At 44.7% G+C, this 23,151-nt stretch overlaps 1 protein-coding gene across 1 annotated transcript in view; it reads left to right on the plus strand.

Moving 5' to 3' along the window:
* Positions 1-4,084: 4,084 nt before the first annotated feature.
* ARHGEF18 (Rho/Rac guanine nucleotide exchange factor 18) overlaps positions 4,085-23,151 on the plus strand; it is a 79,047-nt gene continuing 59,980 nt past the window's right edge. Inside the window, exons 1-11 of the mRNA XM_067473557.1 lie at positions 4,085-4,194; positions 5,608-5,840; positions 5,964-6,054; positions 6,134-6,251; positions 8,175-8,232; positions 8,790-8,834; positions 8,979-9,062; positions 13,666-13,771; positions 13,864-14,215; positions 21,617-21,693; positions 22,700-22,739. Of these exons, the coding sequence (XP_067329658.1) occupies positions 4,180-4,194; positions 5,608-5,840; positions 5,964-6,054; positions 6,134-6,251; positions 8,175-8,232; positions 8,790-8,834; positions 8,979-9,062; positions 13,666-13,771; positions 13,864-14,215; positions 21,617-21,693; positions 22,700-22,739 (1,219 nt within the window). The 5' untranslated portion in view covers positions 4,085-4,179. The remainder of the gene's footprint in view (positions 4,195-5,607; positions 5,841-5,963; positions 6,055-6,133; positions 6,252-8,174; positions 8,233-8,789; positions 8,835-8,978; positions 9,063-13,665; positions 13,772-13,863; positions 14,216-21,616; positions 21,694-22,699; positions 22,740-23,151) is intronic.

Genomic DNA, 23,151 nt, shown 5'->3' on the forward strand with positions numbered 1-23,151 from the left:
GCATTGTGCATGAAAAGCCCCCCTTATTATTAGGATTACTATTACAAGGTTCAGGTACATAACAACACAGCAGACATGTGCATTAGGTCCATGTGTCTGGGATTTGTCTCTGAATATTGGGGTCTTCCCAAGGACCTAGGATATTAGAGAGATTTACGAGGGGCATTCATAGAATCATAGAGTTGGAAGAGACCTCATGGGCCATCCAGTCCAACCCCCTGCCAAGAAGCAGAAAAATCGCATTCAAAGCAACCCCGACAGATGGCCATCCAGCCTCTGTTTAAAAGCTTCCAAAGAAGGAGCCTCCACCACACTCCGGGGCAGAGAGTTCCACTGCTGAACGGCTCTCACAGTCAGGAAGTTCTTCCTAATGTTCAGATGGAATCTCCTTTCTTGTACTTTGAAGCCACTGTTCGTGTCCTAGTCTCCAGGACAGCAGAAAACAAGCTTGCTCCCTCCTCCCTATGACTTCCTCTCACGTATTTATACATGGCTATCATGTCTCCTCTCAGCCTTCTCTTCTTCAGGCTAAACATGCCCAGCTCTTTGAGCCGTTCCTCATAGGGTTTGTTCTCCAGACCCTTGATAATTTTAGTCACCCTCCTCTGGACACATTCCAGCTTGTCAATATCTCTCTTGAATTGTGGTGCCCAGAATTGGACACAGTATTCCAGGTGTGGTCTAACCAAGGCGGAATAGAGGGGTAGCATTACTTCCCTAGATCTAGACACTATACTCCTATTGATGCAGCCCAAAATCACATTGGCTTTTTTGCCGCTGCATCACATTGTTGGCTCATGTTTAACTTGTTGTCCACGATTCAATAAAGATTTCCCTTGACCCACTTCCTATAGACTGAGAGCAGTGAAACATGGCCCAGTTCTGAGTCCTTTTCTCCATCGGTGCCACCTAAGGACACACACTTCTCCCATCTTTTGAAGCAACTGTAACCACCTCGCTTGTAGAAGTAGGCGGGTTGCTCCAAAAGCCACGTTGTGACTTTGGAAATCAGAGTCTCCCCACCTGAGAAATGCTTGACCTTGCAAAATAACTTCCTTGTTGGAAAGAGGTGGAAGTCCAATGGTGAGAGATTGGTGAAGAAGGGGGATGTGGTGGAAAGCCACAGGAGCATGCTTCTTCCATTTGGGCAACAGGTGATTTCAAAATCATCTGGGCGTCCCCTGGGCAACGTCCTTGCAGACAGCCAATTCTCTCACACCAGAAGCGACTTGCAGTTTCTCAAGTTGCTCCCGACACGACAAAAACAAAAAACAAAACAGGTGATTTGTGAACTGGTGCATTTCTTTGCAGAAGGCGGACACTTTTGGGGAGCATGCCACATTGTCTCTTGGTTTCGATGGCCTCTTGCAATTTCCGCAGCAGTGAAGTATAGTCTGCCCCAGTGATCAAGGCACCCTTTGCTAGGAAATCCATCCACACTACTCTGTGCTGGTCCCAAAATCCTGTGAGCATGACCTTGCCTGCCGAGGGTTGGGCATGTACCTTCTTTGGAGGCAGTGAGTCAGAATGCTTCCATTGCATCAACTGGACTTGAGTCTCAGGATCAGCCTGTCATTGAACATCAAGAAAACCAAAGTGTTGTTCCAGCAGTCACCAGCCAATCCCTCTCCAATGCCAGAGATACAGCTTAATGGTATAACAGTAGAAAATGTTGACCATTTCCGCTACCTTGGCAGCCACCTCTCCACCAAAGTCAACATTGACACCGAAATACAACACCGCCTGAGCTCTGCGAGTGCAGCATTTTTCCAAATGAAGCAGAGAGCGTTTGAGGACCGGGACATCCGTAGGGATACCAAGGTGCTTCTTTATAAAACTATTCCCTTCCCAACCCTGCTATACGCCTGTGAAACGTGGACTGTCTACAGACATCACATGCTACTCCTGGAATGATTCCATCAGCGCTGCCTCTGGAAAATCCTGCAAATCTCTTGGGAAGACAGACGGACAAATGTCAGCATGTTGGAAGAAGCAAAGACCACCAGCATTGAAGCGATGGTCCTCCACCATCAACTCCGCTGGATCGGCCACGTTGTCCGGATGCCCGACCACCTTCTTCCAAAGCAGCTGCTCTATTCCGAACTCAGGAATGGAAAACGGAAAGTTGGTGGACAGGAAAAGAGATTGAAAGATGGGCTCAAAGCCAACCTTAAAATCTTTGGCATAGACACTGAGAACTGGGAAGCCCTGGCCCATGAGCGCTCCATCTGGAGGTCAGCTGAGACCAGCAGTGCTGCAGAATTTGAAGAGGCACAAATGGAGGGCGAAAGGGAGAAATGTGCCAGGAGGAAGGCGTGTCAAGCCAACCCCGACCGGGACCGCCTTCCACCTGGAGACCAATGCCCTCACTGCGGGAGAAGATGCAGATCAAGAATAGGGCTCCACAGTCACCTATGGACCCACCCTGGAGGATTATCTACTCAGACAATGAGGGATCGTCTAAGTAAGTAAGTAAGTAAGTAAGTAAGCACCCTGTGTGATTAGTCTGTTGAAAAAGTCTTCCTAGTTTCCATGGCACATCATTGTCAATAGAGCCATTCGACTCATTCCTGCTTCTGGAAAGGTGTGAGTAGCCAGGGGACCCAGCGAGCGGATACCTTATGCAGGTGAAGATGGCCTTGGGTGATTTCTTCCACAGACCCTACACTCATCTTGACATTTTGGGCCAGGTGGCAAATGGTTACACAGTGATTTTCCAAAATGGCGACCTCCACTTGCTGAATGGTGTGTTCCTCAATAGCAGAGTGTGGTCGTCCTGGAATGGGAGCTGTTTGCACCAAAGTCCAACCACATCGGAATGGACGATGCCAGTTCTTGACTCCATCATCTGATGGGGAATCCTCATCGTAAACCTCTTTCATCTCATCCAACGTCTCCTTTGGTGTGCGGTCTTTCAAGTAAAGCAACTTGAGGACTGCTCTGTCTTCCACTGGGTCCATTTTCAAACCTAACACCACTTCAGCATCTGTACAGCAAGGGTATCCCTCTGGGCAGCTAAACCAGGAAAACCGGATGCCCCCCCCCCCCACGAGGGTCTTCCTCCAGGGGCAACTTGGAAGTCCCTGAACAGACTCAGAAGTGGAGTGGGCAGATCAAAAGACAACCTGGCAAAATGGCACTACCTAAAAGAATCCCATACTTGTGTGATTGTGGAGCAGAACAGACAACTCCGCATCTATATGCTTGTCCACTATGCCCTGCCTCATGTACAGAGGAGGAATTGTTGGAGGCTACAGACAATGCTGTTGCTGCTGCTCGTTTTCGGTCAAAAGATATTTAGCCACCTGCGCGCCTTCTATTTTTATCAATTTTATACTAATTTATGCAATGCTTTTGATACGAAATAAATAAATAAGCACTTGTACAATCAAGACCTTTCTCAGTTCAGAGTTGTAAATTGGCACATAACCTATAGAGCAGTGGTTCTCAGCCTGTGGGTCCCAAATGTTTTGGCCTTCAACTGCCAGAAATCCTAACAGGTGGTAAAATGGCTGGGATTTCTGGGAGTTGTAGGCCAAAACACCTGGGGACCCACAGGCTGAGAACCACTGCTATAGGAGCCCCTGGTGGTGCAGTGGGTTAAACCCCTGTGCCAGCAGGACTGAAGACTGACAGGTCGCAGGTTCAAATCTGGGGAGAGGCGGATGAGCTCCCTCTATCAGCTCCAGCTCCCCAAGCGGGGACATGAGAGAAGCCTCCCACAAGAATGATAAAAACATTTGTCATCCGGGCGTCCCCTGGGCAACGTTCTTGCAGACGGCCAATTCTCTCACACCAGAAGCGACTTGCAGTTTCTCGTCGCTCCTGACACGACAAAAAAAAAAAACTGCTATAGAGACTTACATCATTACACATGTGCAGTTTCAGCATCCTGTGATAAATAGAAGTGGGTCAGGGGAAATCTTTCATGAACGCCCATCATATATTATTATTACTATTATTACGTTTATTATTATGACATTATTACTACTACTATTATTACTATTTTTATGTTTATATGTATAATGATGATGATGATGATATTTTGCTTGTTCTTTGCTTGCAGGTTCGGAGTGCAAGCCACCGTCCGGACGAGACTTCCCAACCCAGATCCAAACTGTATCAGCTTCTGGTTGCAGCAGTCCGGACGAGGAGGAGGAGGAGGCCTTTTTCAGCAGCATGGCCGAGGGGCAGGTGAGTGCCTGCAAATGCCGGTCGTAAAAGGGCCTCTTTCAGGAGGGCTTCCTTTGTGTCTTTCTCACCAGGTAGAAAAGGGGGTTGGACTAGATACCTTTTGGGGGACCCTTCCAACCAGCAGGTTTTAGGTGCAAAGTCGAAAAATTGGGATCTAGCTTTGCAAGCTTATGAGGAAGCTTGGGGATGTTTCATATGAAGAGGCGAAATCATTATTATTATTATGACAATTTAATATTATTAATAATAATATAGCAATAAGTAGAATAATAATAAAATATAATTATATTCTATTATATTATTAGCTTAGGGGACCCACGATGCCCAGGTTATTTGAGAAAGGCATTGTTTTCGGATGTTAGGTAATATAACTTAGGTAATCTGTATCACTATTTATTAGAAAAATGCCAGTCTTTGCTTTTGTTTTTTATGAATGCTCCCATTGGAGATTGCACAAGGATGTGAGTGAACTACAGTTCCCAGATTCCCAGGGCAATCACCCCAAAACCCCACCAGCATTCACAGTTGGCTATGCTGGGCTTGTGTGCCAAGTTTGGTCCAGATCTGTCTCTGACTGGGTTCAGTGCTCTATGGATAAGGGAGAACTACAACTCCAAGATTCCCAAGACAATCACCCCAAAATACCACCAGCATTCACAGTTGGCCATGCTGGGCTTGTGTGCCAAGTTTGGTCCAGATCTGTCGCTGACTGGGTTCAGTGCTCTATGGATAAGGGAGAACTACAACTCCAAGATTCCCAGGACAATCACCCCAAAATCCCACCAGCATTCACAGTTGGCTATGCTGGGCTTGTGTGCCAAGTTTGGTCCAGATCTGTCGCTGACTGGGTTCAGTGCTCTATGGATAAGGGAGAACTACAACTCCAAGATTCCCAGGACAATCACCCCAAAACCCCGCCAGCATTCACAGTTGGCCATGCTGGGTTTGTGTGCCAAGTTTGGTCCAGATCTGTCGCTGACTGGGTTCAGTGCTCTATGGATAAGGGAGAACTACAACTCCAAGATTCCCAGGACAATCACCCCAAAACCCCGCCAGCATTCACAGTTGGCCATGCTGGGTTTGTGTGCCAAGTTTGGTCCAGATCTGTCGTTGACTGGGTTCAGTGCTCTATGGATAAGGGAGAACTACAACTCCAAGATTCCAAGGGCAATCACTCCCAAACCCAGCCAGCATGCACAATTGGACATGTTGGCCCTGTGTGCCAAGTTTGGTCCGTCGTTGGCTGGGTTTAGTGCTACAACTATATTATTATTTATTGTATTACTATATTATTCTATTATTATTTGTTGTATTGTTACTATTTTATTTTTATATTATTACCCTATATTATAATTATATTTTATATTATTTTTTATTATTTATTGTATTATTACTATATCATCATCATTCCAGGAGGATGACTCTTCTTCCCTGGAAGCGCGTGCCCACAGCAGCAGCGAAGACCTGCCCTCCCTGGACGGGACTCTCCACGGTTCGGAGTATTACAAAGACCTGGGCCTTTCGGGGGTCCCGGATCCCCATTCGGAGAAAGTAGCCCACTTCCTGGATGAGGGCCACGCCTGTTCCTGCCGCTTGGCAGGGGCCGACCAAGGACGAGAACCCTGTCCAGGTTTGGCCCAAGACAGGTGAGTTTGGCCAGGCAAACAGGCACGGGGTGGAAATCATCATCACTGTTATTAATCATCATCATTAATCACCATTATTATTATTATTATTATTATTATTATTATTATTATTACCACCATCAGGTTCAGTCTCGACGCTGCCTCCTCCTCCTCCTCGGATGGCCCCGATCTGGAAGAGAAGGCCCTTTCAAAGGGTCCGAAGAGTGGACAAGTGGTGAGTCCCGAGGGCGATGGGTGGATAATGGGTGGGTGATGGGTGGCCAGAGTGGGCACTCACTTTTCCCTCTTTGCAGGACAGTGGCAGTGCGGGGAAGCGTCTGCGATCCCGATCCGTCCCCTCACCCTATGATGTGGCCCCTTCCCCACTACCCACCCCCCACAGAGCGGAGGTCGCCTTGGCCGTCAGTACGGGTGAGTCGGTCAAGCAGTAAAAACAGTAACAACAACAACAACAACAACAACAACAACAACAATAATAATGCAACTAGAAAAGCTTACACAATACAAGGATTTAAAGATAGAACTGCAAAGACTTTGGCACAAGTCACTCAAGGGGGTCCCAGTGGTGATTGGCATACTGGGTATTGTATCAGAGGGTACAGTTGTAATGCATTTAAAAAAATACAAAGTTTAAAAAGCTTGGCAGATCCTTTGACCAGTAGCTGGCCACTTGGAGTTCCTCTGGTGTTACTATAAGGAGGTTCTCCATTGTGCATGTGGCAGGGCTCAGGCTGCATTGTAATAGGTAGTCTGTGGTTTGCTCTTCTCCGCACTTGCATGTCATCGACTCCTGTTTCTTAAGGTTGGATCTGTATCTCATGGTGCCCAAGCACAGTCTGTTTAGTGCCTTCCAAGTTGCCCAGTCTTTTGTGTGCCCAGGAGGGAGTCTCTCATTCGGTATCAGTCATGGCTTGAGGTTCTGGGGTTTTGCCTGCCACTTTTGGACTCTTGCTTGCTGAGGTGTTCCAGCAAGTATCTCTGTAGATCTTGGAAAACTATTTCTTGATTGAAGGTGTTGGCGTGTTGGCTGATATCCAAACAGGGGATGGGTCAGAGATGTCAGTGCCTTTTATTATTGGCTGCTACTTCCCAGCATGTCTCATTAAGAGCCACATCTACTGTTCTAACGCGGTGAGATGTATTCCACACTGGTCATGCATACACAACAGCAGAGCAGCAAAGCACAAGGGCAGATGTCTTCACTGTGTCTGATTGTGATCCCCAGGTTGTGCCAGTCAGCTTTCGTATGATATTTTTCTAGCACCCACTTTTTGCTTGATATTCAAGCAGTGTTTCTTGTAGTTCAGAGCACGGTCCAGGGCAACTCCCAAGTATTTTGGTGTGCTGCAATGCTCCAGTGGGATTCCTTCCCAGGTCATTCTCTGAGCTTGACATGCTTGTCTGTTCTTAACATGAAAAGCACACGTCTGCATTTTAGATGGATTAGGAATCAGCTGATTTTCCCTGTAATAGGCAGTAAGAGCACCTAAAGCTTTGGAGAGCTTTTGCTCAACCATCTCATGGGCCTATTTTTTCCCATAATTTCATGCAAAATAAGTTTCTCCAGAACTTTGTAAAGATGGGTTGCTGTAAGTTTTTTTGACTGTATGGCCATATTCTAGAAGCATTTCTCCTGAAAAGATGGCACAAGGAGATTGGTCTATAGCTTTTTTTTACTGACACAAAAACACAGTATGACACAGCCAATGAGATATTTAGGCTGGATTTATTATTATTATTATTATTATTGACACAAAAGCACTGTATGTCGCAGCAAACGAGATCTATATGCTGGATTTTGTATCACAAAATCACAAATCGAACACTTCCCAAGCGTCTAGGACTGTGTGATGTATTTTCGAATGATGCGCACAGATCCAAGTAAGGCGGCCTTTTGCAGTTGACAGATCGTGATTTTGTCAATGTTTATTGTTTCCAAATGCCGGCTGAGATCTTTTGACCACTGGGACCACCTGTACTGGTTTATGCCAGAGGCTTTGCAGTTCGATTTTGAGGTCTTGATAGCGGCTGAGTTTTTCCTGTTGTTTTTCCTCAATGCGACTGTCACCTGGTATGGCGACATCAATAATCCAGACTTTTTTCTTTTCCACAATCGTGATGGCTGGTGTATTGTGTTCCAAAACTTTGTCAGTCTGGATTCGAAAGTCCCACAGTATTTTTGCATGTCCATTTTATTATTATTATTTAGCCCTGTTTCTTCATGAACTTCTAGTTATGAGACTGAGTGGCCATCTGTCGGGAGGGATCGGATTGTGTCCTCCAAAGCAGAAAGGGGGTTGCATCCTCCTTTCCATCTTTTCCCTTGCGTTTCAGGGACTGGACCGCCTGTGTTGGAAGTGATTGGAAGGGACCGTGTGGCCCCGGAACAGATGTGAGTTGTTGTTGTTAACATTTTTATGATGTTTATTCTGTTTGTTTATACCCTACTTTTTCTCTCCATAAGAGAATCAAAAGTTACTCTCCGTCTCCTTATTGGGATTGGAGAGATTCCTATATCTTAAGTCACGGGTCCTCAAACTAAGGCCCGGGGGCCGGATACGGCCCTCCAAGATCATTTACCCGGCCCTCACTCAGGGTCAACCTAAGTATGAAACGACTTGAAAGCACACAACAACAACAACAATCCTATCTTATCAACCAAAAGCAGGCCCACAGTTCCCATTGAAATACTAATAAGTTTATATTTGTTAAAATTGTTCTTCATTTTAATTATTCTATTGTTTCCAAGTGTTTTTTTGCACTACAAATGTTTTTTTTCCAAATTATAATCTGGCCCTCCAACAGTTTTAGGGACTGTGACCTGGCCCTCTGTTTAAAAAGTTTGAGGACCCTTGTCTTAAGTTGTTATCTTAAGTTGTTGTTATTCATAATATTAATAATAATACCTGCTTTTGGGGGGAGAAATTAATTCACTCCTTCTCCCAACAGGCTGATGGTTCAGCAGGTGCTGAAGGAGCTGACACAGTTCCACGGGTGAGCCTCAGATTACAATTCCCATCGTCCTGGTTATGGATCGAATGTGGATTTTATTGCCTTTTGGGGGTGTGTGTGTATATATATATAATATATACATACACACACACATGCAAACTTATATATAGGTCGTTTCCCTTTCAGGGCAAAGCGAGGTCTGCGAGTGCCAGAGGTTGTAGAAGCAGCACCTCCCCAAAACCTGACCTGGTTTGAGTTTCTCTCCAATGAGTGAGTGATATACAATCAACAATCCAGAATTGTTTTATATTTTACTAGCTTGGGGACCCGGCAGTGCCTGGGTTATTTGAAAAAGGCATTGTTTGTCTGTGTTGCAGTTTTAGTCTAGATCCAAATCTATGATAATATATCTGTGTGTGTGTGTGAATCATATATATCTATCTGTATCTATGGCTGGATGGCTCTTTGTCAGGAGGGTTTTGATTACGTTTTCTTGCACTGATGAAGGGAGTTGGACTGGGTGGCCTTAAGTATTTTGTGTTGGTCATGGGGGTTCTGTGTGGGAAGTTTGCCCCAATTTTGTTGTTGTTGGGGTTCAGCATGCTCTTTGATTGTAGGTGAACTATAAATCCCAATGACTACAACTCCCAAATGTCAAGGTCAATTTCCCCAAAACTCCATCTGTGTTCATATTTGGGTATATGGAATATTTGTGCCAAGTTTGGGCCAGAGCCATCATTGTTTGAGTCCACAGTGCTCTCTGGATGTATGTGAACTACAACTCTCAAACTCAAGGTCAATGCCCACCAAACCCTTCTAGTGTTTTCTGTTGGTCATGGGAGTCCTGTATGCCACGTTTGGTACAATGCCATATAATTGGTGGAGTTCAGAATGCTCTTTGATTGTAGGCGAACTAGAAATCCCAGCAACTACAACTCCCAAGTGACAAAATAAAAAAAAATGCATGAAGGACAAACATTGGGTTTTTAGGTGTATGCTGTCCAAATTTGGTGTTAATTGGACCACTGGTTTTTGAGTTCTGTTAATCCCACAAACGAACATTACATTTTTATTTTTATAGACTAGCTGTACCTGCCACACGTTGCTGTGGCCAACCTTCCCTCCCTCTTCCTCTCCTTCCCTCTTTTTCTTTCCCTTCTTCTTTCTTCCTTCTCTACCTGTTTCTTTCCTCACTTCCTTTCCTCTTTGGTTTCATCCTTCCTTGTCTCTTTCCTTCCTTCCTTCCCTCTTTCTTACCTTCTTTCCTTTCTTCCTTCTTTCACTTTTTTTCGGTGGTGGCCCCTCGACTCTGGAATTCACTTCCCAAGGACATCAGGCATGCCCCAACTCTGGCAGTATATATCCTAGTTATATATTTCACCTGGTCATGCTCAGCATTATTTTTTAAAAAACTTAATTATTACATTTGGCCCAGCAATAGGTTTTTAATGCATTGTTGTGCTATTGTTAATGTTTACTGCTGTTTTTTATGAGTTTCATATTGTTTTTGTATTGCTGTTGTTTTTGCTAATGTATTGTCGGCTCGGCCTCATGTAAGCCGCACCGAGTCCCTTGGGGAGATGGTAGCGGGGTACAAATAAAGTTTTATTACTATTTATTATTATTCCTTCCTTCTCTGCCTTTCTTTCTTTCCTTCCTTCTCTCCTTCCTCCTTTCTGTGTATATGTGTTTTGTATGTGTATATATGTGGTTTTGCACATGCGTTGTAATGGTTTTTTTTTTGCTTTTTGGCTTTTATAGTCATATCTGCTGTGTTTTTCAATGTTTTTATGAATGATGGTCACTTGTTGGCCTGATAGGTGTGTTGTGTCCAAATTTTGTGTCAATTTGTCCAGTGGTTTTTGAGATATGTTAATCCCACAAACGAACATTACATTTTTATTTATATAGAAGATAGATTGTATTGTATATTACTTGTAAGACGCTCTGAGTCCCCTTCGGGGTGAGAAGGGCGGCATATAAATGTAATAAGTAAACAATAATAATTAATAATAATAATAATTGTTGGCTCATGTTTCACTTCTCCACGAGGACTCCCAACATCTTTTTCACACGTACTGCTCTCGAGCCACGCATCCTCCATTGTGTATCTTTCCCTTCCCTTATACTCCTGAAAAAGACTTCCTTTGATTCCACGATCTCAAACAACAACAAACCAATCTCAAACCTCCCTTTTCTGGGCAAGGTGTTGGAGCTCGGCTCCAGGGCTTCCTTGATGACATCAACTACCTGGAGCAGTCACAGTCTGGCTTCAGGCCTGGCCACGGCACCGAGACGGCTTTAGTCGCCTTGCTGGATGATCTCTGCAGGGAACTGGACAGGGGGAGTGTGACCCTGTTGGTTCTCTTGGACATCTCAGTGGCTTTTGATACCATCGATCATGGTATCCTTCTGGGACGCCTCTCCGAGATGGGCCTTGGAGGTGCGGCTCTGTCGTGGCTCCGGTCCTTCCTGGAGCCACGATCCCAGATGGTGAAGATGGGAGACGCCTGCTCGGACTCCTGGCCTTTGACCTATGGGGTCCTGTAAGGCTCCATTCTGTCTCCCATGCTTTTTAAAATCTACATGAAACCGCTGGGAGAGGTCATCCGGAGTTTTGGAGTTGGGTGCCATCTCTATGCAGATGACACACAACTCTACTACTCTTTTCCACCAAACTGCAAGGAAGCTCCTCGAGTGCTAGATGAGTGCTTGACCGCTGTGGCTGTCTGGATGAGGACAAACAAGCCGAAGATTAATCCTGACAAGACAGAGGTCCTTCTGGTCGATCGTAAACCGGATCGGGGTATAGGGTGGCAACCTGTGCTGGACGGGGTTGCACTCCCCCTGAAGTCACAGGTCAGCAGTTTGGATGTCCTCCTGGATTCTTCACTTACGTTTGAGGCTCAGGTGTCGGTGGTGGCCGGGAGGGCCTTTGCACAATTAAGACTCGTGCGCCAACTGCGACCATACCTTGTGAAGGCGGATCTGGCCAAGGTGGTCCACGCCTTAGTCACCTCTAGACTGGATTACTACAATGCACTCTACGTGGGGCTGCCCTTGAAAACGGCCCGGAAATTTCAGATGATCTAACAGGTGACAGCCAGGTTGTTAACTGGGGCGCCTTACAGGGAGCGGTCATCCCTCCTGTTCAAGGAGCTCCACTGGCTGCCATTCATCTACCGGACCCAATTCAAGGTGCTGGTTCTTACCTACAAAGCCCTGAACGGTTTGGGACCCACCTACCTACGTGATCACATCTCTGTATATGAACCCACACGATCCCTTTGATCTTCCAGAGGGGCCCTGCTCTCGATCCCACCATCGCAGGCGCGTTTGGTGGGGACGAGGGAGAGGGCCTTTTCGGTGGTGGCCCCTCGACTCTGGAACTCACCCCCTAAAGATATCAGACAGTCTTCAGGAGGAGCTTGAAGACGTGGCTGTTCCAGTGTGCCTTCCCGGAATAATGATCCCATAGCACTTTGTCCCTCTAAAGCAGTGGCTCTCAACCTTCCTAATGCCGTGACCCCTTAATACAGTTCCTTATGTTGTGGTGACCCCCAACCATAACATTATTTTCATTGCTACTTCACAACTATAATTTTGCTCCTGTTATGAATCATCTTGTAAATATCCAATATACAGGATGTATTTTCATTCATTTGGCACAAATACTCGATACACCCAAATTTGAATACTGGTGGGGTTGAGGGGAGGATTGATTTTGTCATTTGGGAGTTGTAGTTGCTGGGATTTATAGTTCACCTACAATATCAAAGGGGATTCTGAACTCCACCAATGAGGCAATTGAACCAAACTTGGGACACAGAGCTCCCATGACCAACAACAAATTCTGGAAGAGTGTGGTGGGCATTGGCCTTGGGTTTTGGAGTTATAGTTTACCTACATCCAGAGAGCACTGATGCATCTGGACCAAACTTGGCATGAATACTCAATGTGACCAAATGTGGACACCGGTGCAGTTTAGGAAAGTGTTCATTAACCAATCATTGCACTAAATTACTCAAACGCCTGCACAAACATCCAGGTCTTCACCTTTTTGCGGAATACCATTAGAGATGGTGCTAGTCTAATGTCCGTAGGAAGGGCGTTCCACAGCCGAGGAGCCACCACCGAGAAGGCCCTATCTCTCGTCCCCGCCAGCCGAGCTTGAGAAGCAGGCGGGATCGAGAGCAGGGTCTCCCCGGCAGATCTCAAAGTCCTGGTGGGTTCATAGGCAGAGATGCGGTCGGATAGGTAGCTTGGGCCGGAACCGTTTAGGGCTTTAAAGGCCAACGCCAGCACTTTGAATTGAGCCCGGTAGCAGATCAGTAGCCAGTGGAGTTGGCGCAACAGGGGGGTTGTATGCTCCCTGCGCTCCGCTCCTGTTAAAATCATGGCTGCCGAGCGTTGGACTAGTTGGAGCTTCTGAGCTGTCTTCAAAGGCAACCCCACATAGAGAGCGTTGCAGTAGTCTAATTGTCTTTGGCGACCCCTCTGACACCCCCTCGCGACCCCCTTAGGGGTCCCGACCCCCAGGTTGAGAAACACTGCTCTAAAGCACTTTACATTTCCCTGAGTCTGCTTGTATGCCCTCCACAAACACTAGTATCACCTATCGCTTATGGCCCCGCATTATTTCCAATTTTAACTCTACATTTGGCCTTCCCACTGTTTTAATTATGTGTTGCTTTTTTGATAATGTTGTGTATTTTATTGTCTATGTTCTTTAATTGCTTGTGTTGATGTTTTATTGCTTTTATTGTTGTGTTTGAGTCCCTTGGGGAGATGGTAGCGGGGTACAAATAAAGTTAATAAGTAAATAAATCATATCCCTTCCACTGATTCCTTCCTTCCTCCCTTCCTTCCCCAGAAGGGACCCATCCACAGAGAGGGGCCCTCCCACCGTGAAGCGCCGCCTCAGCCACCTGCGCAGCCGCGTCACCGGCTCCTGGCAGAAGGAGAAGGACAAGGAGAAGGTGAAGGGTGGGCTTTGGGACCCCCCTCCCTCTCGCCCCTTCCCACAAAATGAGATGTTACTTCTATTACTATTGTCGTTGTCCTTTCCCAGGGCAAAAGCAAAGAGCGGGAGAAGGAGGCCGTGGGTGAGGCCTCAAACCAGGCCTTGCCGGACGCTGCCACCAGTGAGTATGAGACAAATTGGATTGCGTCGTTGCTATGGCGATGGGATGGAGGAGGAGGAGCTAACCAAGATCTCGCGATAGTTTGGCGGCTACCCAAAATAGTTGGCAGAAGAGAGGCGTCGCCTTATCCCGAAGTCCTACCCGTTCTCTCTCAAAATCACGCGAGGTTTCCCCGGCAACCGCCTAGAGTTGCCGCGGGAAGTCGGCAATTCTCGCGAGAAGGCAGGTCAGAAAGGAGACGGTCGCCGTTTCGGAGGAGAAGCCGCGTCGCTCTCGCAGGTGAGGCGGCGGCGGCGGTGGCGGCGGCGTATGACGTCATAGGCAAAGCCCCTTCCCTCAGAGTTTGAAATAAGTGGGGGGCTCCTTGAAGTCCACGCCTTGTACACTGAATAGAAATAGTAATAATACTAGTAATGGGGTTGCTGTGAATTTTCCGGGCTGTCTGGCCATCTTCCAGCAACATTCTCTCCTGACATTTCGCCTGCATTTGTCGTGAGGTTGTGAGGTCTGGCAATTGGGATTTTATACCTGTCCAGGGTGGGAGAAAGAACTCTTGTCTGTTGGAGGCGGGCGACTAAAATGATCAAGGGTCTGGAGAACAAGCCCTATGAGGAGCGGCTTAAGGAGCTGGGCGTGCTTAGCTTGAAGAAGAGAAGGCTGAGATGAGCATAGGAGCATAGTGTCTAGATCTAGGGAAGTCATGCTCCCCCTCTATTCCGCTTTGGTTAGACCACACCTGGAATATTGTGTCCAATTCTGGGTACCACAATTCAAGAGAGATATTGACAAGCTGGAATGTGTCCAGAGGAGGGCGACTAAAATGATCAAGGGTCTGGAGAACAAGCTCTATGAGGAGCAGCTTATGGAGCTGGGCGTGTTTAACCTGAAGAAGAGAAGGCTGAGATGAGATATGAGCATAGGAGCATAGTGTCTAGATCTAGGGAAGTCATGTTCCCCATCTATTCTGCCTTGGTTAGACCACACCTGGAATATTGTGTCCAATTCTGGGCACCACAATTCAAGAGAGATATTGACTAGCTGGAATGTGTCTAGAGGAGGGCAACTAAAATGATCAAGGGTCTGGAGAACAAGCCCTATGAGGAGCGGCTTAAGGAGCTGGGCATGTTTAGCCTGAAGGAGAGAAGGCTGAGAGGAGACATGATAGCCATGTATAAATATGTGAGAGGAAGCCACAGGGAGGAAGGAGCAAGCTTGTTTTCTGCTTCCCTAGAGACTAGGACGCAGAACAATGGCTTCAAACTACAAGAAAGGAGATTCCATCTGAATATGAGGAAGAACTTCCTGACTGTGAGAGCCGTTCAGCAGTGGAACTCTCTGCCCCGGAGTGTGGTGGAGGCTCCTTCTTTGAAAGCTTTTAAACAGAGGCTGGATGGCCATCTGTCAGGGGTGCTTTGAATGCAATATTCCTGCTTCTTGGCAGGGGGTTGGACTGGATGGCCCACGAGGTCTTTTCCAACTCGATGATTCTATGCCCCAGGAGTGTGGTGGAGGCTCCTTCTTTGGAAGCATTTAAACAGAGGCTGGATGGCCATCTGTCAGGGGTGATTTGAATGCAATATTCCTGCTTCTTGGCAGAATGGGGTTGGACTGGATGGCCCATGAGGTCTCTTCCAACTCTTTGAGTCTACTGTATGATTCTATATGATTCTATGGGGGAATCCTTTGTTGGGAGGTGTTAGCTGGACCTAGTTGTTTCCTGTCTTCCCCAGTTCCTTATTCACTGGCCTGATTTTAGATTTTTTTAAAAATATTGGCAGCCAGATATTGTAAATTTTCATGGTTCTCTCCTTTCTGTTGAAATTGTCCACATGCTTCTTGTGTATTTCCATGGCTCCCCTGTGTGGTGGTTGTTGGAGTGATCCCGCATTTGGCTTGTTTTGGTGTTGCAGCTCTTCTCATGTCTATGGTGGGGACATCAGAACCTCTGAGGATGCCTGCCATAGATGTGGGCGAAACGTCAGGAGAGTATGGGATGGATACATTGTAGGTTTTTTCGGGCTGTATGGCCATGTTCTCTAGAACATGGCCATATAGCCCGAAAAAACCTACAACAACCCATGATTCCGGCCATGAAAGCCTTCGACAATACGTCAGGAGAAAATGCTTCTGGATCATGGCCATACAGCCCGAAATACTCACAGGAACACAATAATAAATAGAAAATAAATAACAAAAATTATTATGTTATAATATAATATTATAATATATTTTAAAAATAATATTATATTATAATAAAATATGATTATATTTACCCCATAGAATCATAGAGTTGGAAGAAACCTTGTGGACCATCCAGTCCAACTCCTTTCTTCCAAGAAGCAGGAAAATTGCATTCAAAACACCCCTGACAGATGGCCATCCAGCCTCTGATTCAAAGCCTCCAAAGAAGGAGCCTCCACCACACTCCTCGGGCATAGAATCATAGAATCATCGAGTTGGAAGAGACCTCATGGGCCATCCAGTCCAACCCCCTATAGAAGTAGGAATATTGCATTCATTAAACAGATGGCCATCCAGCCTCTATTTAAAAGCTTCCAAAGAAGGAGCCTCCACCACACTCCGGGGCAGAGAGTTCCACTACTGAACGGCTCTCACAGTCAGGAAGTTCTTCCTAATGTTCAGATGGAATCTCCTTTCTTGTAGTTTGAAGCCATCGTTCCGTATCCTAGTCTCCAGGGAAGCAGAAAACAAGCTTGCTCCCTCCTCCCTGTGACTTCCTCTCACATATTTATACATGGCTATCATATCTCCTCTCAGCCTTCTCTTCTTCAGGCTAAACATGCCCAGCTCTTTAAGCCGCTCTTCATAGGGCTTGTTCACCAGACCCTTGATCATTTTAGAGAGAGAGTTCGAGTTCCACTGCTGAACAACTTTCCCAGTTAAGAAGTTCGTCCTCATGTTTAGGTGGAATCTCCTTTCCTGTAGTTTGATAATAATAATAACAATAATAATAATAATAAGTGTTATAGGTTGTCTTTTAATATGCTTTTGAAAAAGTATTCTATTATTACAATATAATATTATAAAATATTAAAATAATTTTATATTATAATAAAATATTAATATGTTTATCCCACAATAATGACAAATAATTTTTTAGGTTGCCTTTTAATATGCTGTTGACAAATTTTATTATAATATTATAGAATGATAAAATATGTTATAATAAGCATTATATTTTATGTTATTACATTATGTAATAATAATAATAATAATAATAATAATAATAATAACAACAACAATGTATTATCTATGGGGAGGAATGGGCAAGAAATTCTATTATTGTTATTATTATTAATTATTAATATGCTTTCCTCTGACTTCCTCCTATCCACGGAGACTGGTGGACAAGAAATAATAATAATAATAATAATAATAATGTATTATCAATGGAAAGAGGTGGGCAAGATATATTATAATTATTAATAATAATGTTGCATAATATATGCTGCTCTGACTGGCTTCTATCCACGGGGAAAGGTGGACAAGAAATAATAATAATAATGTTGTATTTAATCCATGGGGAGAGGTAGGCAAGCAATTCTGTTGTTGTTATTATTGTTATATTATATATGGTGCTCTGACTTGCTTCTATCCATTGAGAGAGGTGGACAACAACAGCAATAATAATAACAACAATGTTGTATTATCCATGGGGAGAGATGTGTATGAAATTATATTATTATTAATAATAATGTTGATATTAATGTTGTATTATATGTGGTGTTCTGGCTTGCTTCTATCCATGGGGAGAGGTAGATAAGCAATAATAATAGTAATAATAAATAATAATAACAATAACAGCAGCATACACTGCTAGTACTGCCAGTATTAATATTAATGTTGTATTATATGTGCTGCTTTGATTTGCTTCTATCAATGTGGAGAGGTAGATAAGTAATAATAATAATAATAATAATAATAACTGCGAATACCTCCAGTACCCCACGATTATGTTGATCAGTTCATTAAATCCTGGTTCAGAGTTGAGAATGCCTAACACCCTTGGTCAATAATGTGCTGCGCCCATTGTGTTTGCTCACTGGGTAAAATAGGGCTTGTTGCCCAGTTAATACTCTCCGGCCTTCTCTTCCTCATCAATCCTCTCATTTTCCTCTTCTTCTCCCCTCCTTCTACCTCTCCTCTTTCTTATCCATCCTTCCCTCCTTCATCTCTTCTTTTTCCCTCACCCCCCTTCTCCTCTTCTCTCCTTCTTCCCTCTCCTCCTTTTCCTCTTTGTCATTCCTCCTTCCTCTCCTCTTCATCCCTCATTCCCCTCCTCTTCTTTTTCCCTCCTCCTTCCTCCCCCCTCCCCCTCCTCCTTCTGCTCCTTTTCTTCTTTCCTCCTTTCTCTCCTCTTCCTTCTCTTCATCTGTCTTTTTCCTCTTCTTCTTCCCTCCTTTTTTCCTCCTCCTTTTCCTCCTTCTTCCCTCTTTCTCGTGCCTCCTCCTTCCTCTTCTCATCCCCCTTCTCTCCTTCGTCCTTTCCCTATAACTCCTCCTTCTCTTTCTCCTTCTTCCCTCTCCTTCTTTTCATCCCTCCTTCTTCCTCTCCTCTTCCCTCCTTCTTCCTTCTCCCCCTCATCCATCTTTCTCTCTTTTTCCTCTTCTACTTTTTCCCTCTTTCTCATCCCTCCTTCTTTATCTCCCCTACTTCTTCCCTCCTTCTCCTTCTCTTTCTCTTCTCCTCCTTCTTTCCTTTTCCTCATTTTTCACTCCTTCTAACTCTCCTCCTCTTCCTCATCTCTCCTTCTTCCCTCTTTCTCATCCCTCCTTTTTCTTCTTCTCGTCTTCTTCTTCCCCCCTCCTTCCTCTCTTCCTCTTCTCCCTCCTTCTTCTGTCTTTGTCATCCCTCCTTCTTCCTCTTCTATTCATTTTCCCTCCTTCTTCCTCTCCTCTTTCTCCTCCTCTTTCTTATTCCTCTCCTTTCCTTCTTCCCTCCTTCTTCCTCTCCTCCTCTTCCTCATGCATCCTTCTCCCCTCCCTCTTCCCTCTTTTCCTCCTCCTCTCTCATGGAGAAGGAATCCATCCCTTCATCATAAACATGTCCTCCCAATGTTTACGCAGCCTCTTAGTGGACGAATCCCAGGCTTCTTCAAGGAGAAGCAAAACAACATTGACTCCTTCCGTGTTTTATAGCAGGCCTTTGGGACAGGGGGGAGACTCCCTGCAGCAGTATCAATAGGCCTATGATTGAATGTTTCATTCCTGCCATTCTGGGCACCACTGGGGAAGAAATAATAATAATAATAATAATAATAATAATAATAATAGTTTTTTCATGTCAGGAGCGACTTGAGAAACTGCAAGTTGCTTCTAGTGTGAGAGAATTGGCAGTCCTCAAGGACGTTGCCCAGGGGATGCCTGAATGCTTTACCAACCTGTGGGAGGCTTCTCTCATGTCCCGCATGGAAAGCTGGAGCTCACAGATGGGCACTCACCCCACTCCATGGATTCGAACCGCCGACTTTTTGGTCAGCAGTCCTTCCATCACATCACTAATAATTGCGTCACTGCGCGCTAATAATAATAATAATAATAATAATAATAATAATTGGAGTGTGTTATATAATGCATCCCCCTCTGACCCAGAGACAGCCAATACCCATTTGCATTGTCTGGATTGAAGCAGAAAAAAAAAAAGTCTTCAGGGCAAAGTGAGGTTGCAAAATACCTGAATACTCAGGCATTATCGGTTACACATTAGCCCATGGCGTTGCTTTTAATGCACCCTATTTTAGCTAGAACTTCATGCTGGACATGTCAGCCCTGGAGCGACCCCAAGAAACAACTTGAAGGTTCACCTTCGTGTTACATCTTTTCTTCCTGTATTATATATTGTGCTCTGACTTGCTTCTATCCATGGAGAGAGGATAATAATAATAATAATAATAATAATACACCCAAAAATTTGTTTCTATCCATGGGGAGAAGTGGACAAGAAATAATAATAATAATAATAATAATAATAATTAATGTTGAATTATTCATGGAGAGAGGTGGGCAAGAAATTAATATTAATGTATTATATGTGCTGCTCTGACTTGCTTCTATCCATGGCTAGAGGAGGGAGGACGAATCTGGATGGCAATCTTCCCTTTGGCTGGGAAACTTCAAGCAGAATTGCTTTGAGGCGGAAGAAGCAGCGACTGGTGTCTCGGTTTCTGCTTTCGCTCTCACTCATTTCAACTTCCTAGATGCTCCAAATGCCTTTCAGGGTGAGGTCAGGCCTTGGGAGTTCCTGGTCTGCAAACTCGTTTCAACCAGATACTGGTTTGGGTCCGAACATGTTCAGGCCAGCTGAGAGGGTGAGAAAAGAAAAAAGAACCCAAGACTGCAGTCAGAGCAGATTATTATTATTATCAATAATAATAATAATAATAATAATAATAATAGCAGAAAGCCCAGTGGCCATCTAGTCCAACCCCCTTCTGCCTTCATGCAGTTAGAGGACAATCAAAGCACTCCCAACAGATGGCCATCGAGCCTCAATAATAATAATAATAATAATAATAATAATAAACTTGGAAGAAAGAAGAAGAACTTTATTTTTCTACCCCACCTCCATCTCCCCGAAGGGACTCGGGGTGGCTTGCATGGAGCCAAGCCCAGGGAACATACAATTAAAAGCAGAGCAATAACAAAATGCAATTTAAAAACATAAAACAAACATAACAATAATCGACAAGCGTCAAGCAACAAAAGAACTAAGGGGGGTGGGGAAGGCCAAAAATACGAGCTGATTAAAGAGTTCAACAAGGTGGATGAAAATGTGTCATAGCATAGGAAATATCATTAAAACAGAGCAATCTAACAGGATCAGAAATAATTCAGTATGACTTATAAAATCTGAATAGTAATGTAATATAGGAAATTCAAGTTGAATGATAATTAGGTTGCAATACTGGTCGTACGTCATGGGGTCGTCAGTCAAATGCACAACGAAACATCCATGTTTTTAATTCCTTACAGAATGTGGCTAGGGAGGGCGCTAGCCTGATCTCCCTAGGGAGGGAGTTCCAGAGATGAGGGGCCACCACCGAGAATGCCCTTTCCTTCGTCCCCACCAATTGCGCCTGAAACGGGGGCGGGAGCGAGAGAAGGGCATCCCCGGACGATCTTAAGGAACGCGTGGTCTCATAGGGGAGGAGGCGGTCGCGCAGATCGGCAGGTTCTGGACCATTTAGAGCTTTATAGGTAACAACCTGCACTTTGAATTGGGACCGGAAACTTATCGGCAGCCAGTGGAGCTGTTTAAACAGGAGGGTTGACCACTCCCTGTAACTTGCTCCAGTTAACAACCTGGCCGCCGACTTTTGCACCAGCTGTAGTTTCCGAACCGTCTTCAAGGGCAGCCCTATGTAGAGAGCATTACAGCAGTCCAGTCTTGAGGTAATTAAGGCGTGGACCACCATGGTCAAGTCAGAGATCCCCAAAGGCCATCCAGTCCAACCCCCTTTTGCAATAATAATAATAATAATAATAATAATAGAGTTGAAAGAGATCCCCAAGGGCTAGCTAGTCCAACCCCTTCTGCCTTCATGCAGCAAAAGCACAATCAAAACCCTCCTGACAGATGGCCATCCAGCCTCAATAATCAAATTGATTTGAAATTGAACCTGATCACATAGCCCAAGGCTGATTCTCTCCTCCTTCTCAGACTGCACAACCATTGCCCACAGAAGCGGCAAGAACCTTGCACCTGAATGCAGCATCACCAGCAGCAGCAGACTCAAGGTAGGACTATTTATTTATTATTTATTTATATTCCGTCCTTCTCACCCCGCAGGGGACTCAGGGCGGATTACAGTGTACACATATATGGCAAACATTCAGTGCCAATTTTGACATACAACATATACAGACATAGACAGAAGCTATTAACTTTTTCTGGCCACCAGGGGAGCTGTCGCTTTCATCTTCCATCTGCGACACTGATGAAGTACTTCCACATTCCCCGCATGCTTTTGCTGGAGTCTTTTGCTGGAGTCTTTTTTATGGCCTCATAAATTAGTTAATTTAGCCTCCCCACACTATAAGGTGGTACCTAATTTTCCTACTTGACAGATGCAACTGTCTTTCGGGTTGCAAAGGTCGACAACAGGCTACACAATTGGTTGGAAACCCACTCCAACCCGGGCTGGCTTCGAACTCATGACCTTTTGGTCAGAGTGATCTTAATGCAGCTGACACCACAACTCCCACACTCCCTGCCACTAAGTCCAAAACACAAATGGATCTTTGCATTCCATGATGGGTAAGGTGACGCAGATGGGTGCTTCTTATACCAAAGCGTGTTACATCTGCTTTTCTCTGCATTGTGGAATAGAATAGAATAACTCAAAAGGAGACTCAAAGTGGCTATGTATCTATTATTAGAATGTATTACATTCTAATACTAATAATAGATACAGAGCCGCTTTGAGTCTCTAGGTGGAGAGAAAAAGCAGAGTATAAACATCATAATAACGACAATAATAATAATACATTCTAATACTATTTGTATTAGAATGTATTATTACTATTGTTATTATGTTTATTTATATCCCTCCTTTTCTCTCCACAAGGAGACTCAATGCGGCTGTGTATCTATTATTATTTTATTTTATTTTACATTATCTAAATACATATTTAAACTAAATGTGTATGTATATATATGTGTGTATGTGTCTATCCATGCCTTGGTATTATCTTGAAGCCTAAGGAACCCCCTCCATTCTCATTTATTTCTTTTCTTTTGCAGCAAAAGGATTTGCTGTTCTGCCCTCCTAGTCCTTTGCAAGGTATGGAAGGTTTCCATTACTATTAATTCTGCCTGTTTCCTTGTTGTCTTTCTCTTAAAACCTGGGAAGAGTCGAGAATATTCCGCTCTTATTTTTAGCCTGCTTTGTAAGCTTCGGTGGGAGGAAATGAGCGAAATCGGAGGAGAGCGGGCAGAATCAATACGTTGACTTCGCACCAATTGCTTGCTGTGAAAATAAGGGAGAGAAAAAAAGATATTTCCAGAACACTGAGCGGTTTGTAAAAGCACGGCAAGGAGCTATTAGAATCCTAGATGTGGAAGAGACCTCTAAAGGCCCTCTAGTCCAACCCCTTTTGCCTTCATGCAGGAAAAACAAGCAATAGTGTCTGGATCAACGGAAGTCAGGCCTGGAATGACCCTGTGTCCATTTCTGGGCAAAGCAATTCAAGAGG

This window comes from Anolis sagrei, chromosome X (genome assembly GCF_037176765.1).
Source record: "Anolis sagrei isolate rAnoSag1 chromosome X, rAnoSag1.mat, whole genome shotgun sequence".
NCBI lineage: Eukaryota > Metazoa > Chordata > Lepidosauria > Squamata > Dactyloidae > Anolis > Anolis sagrei.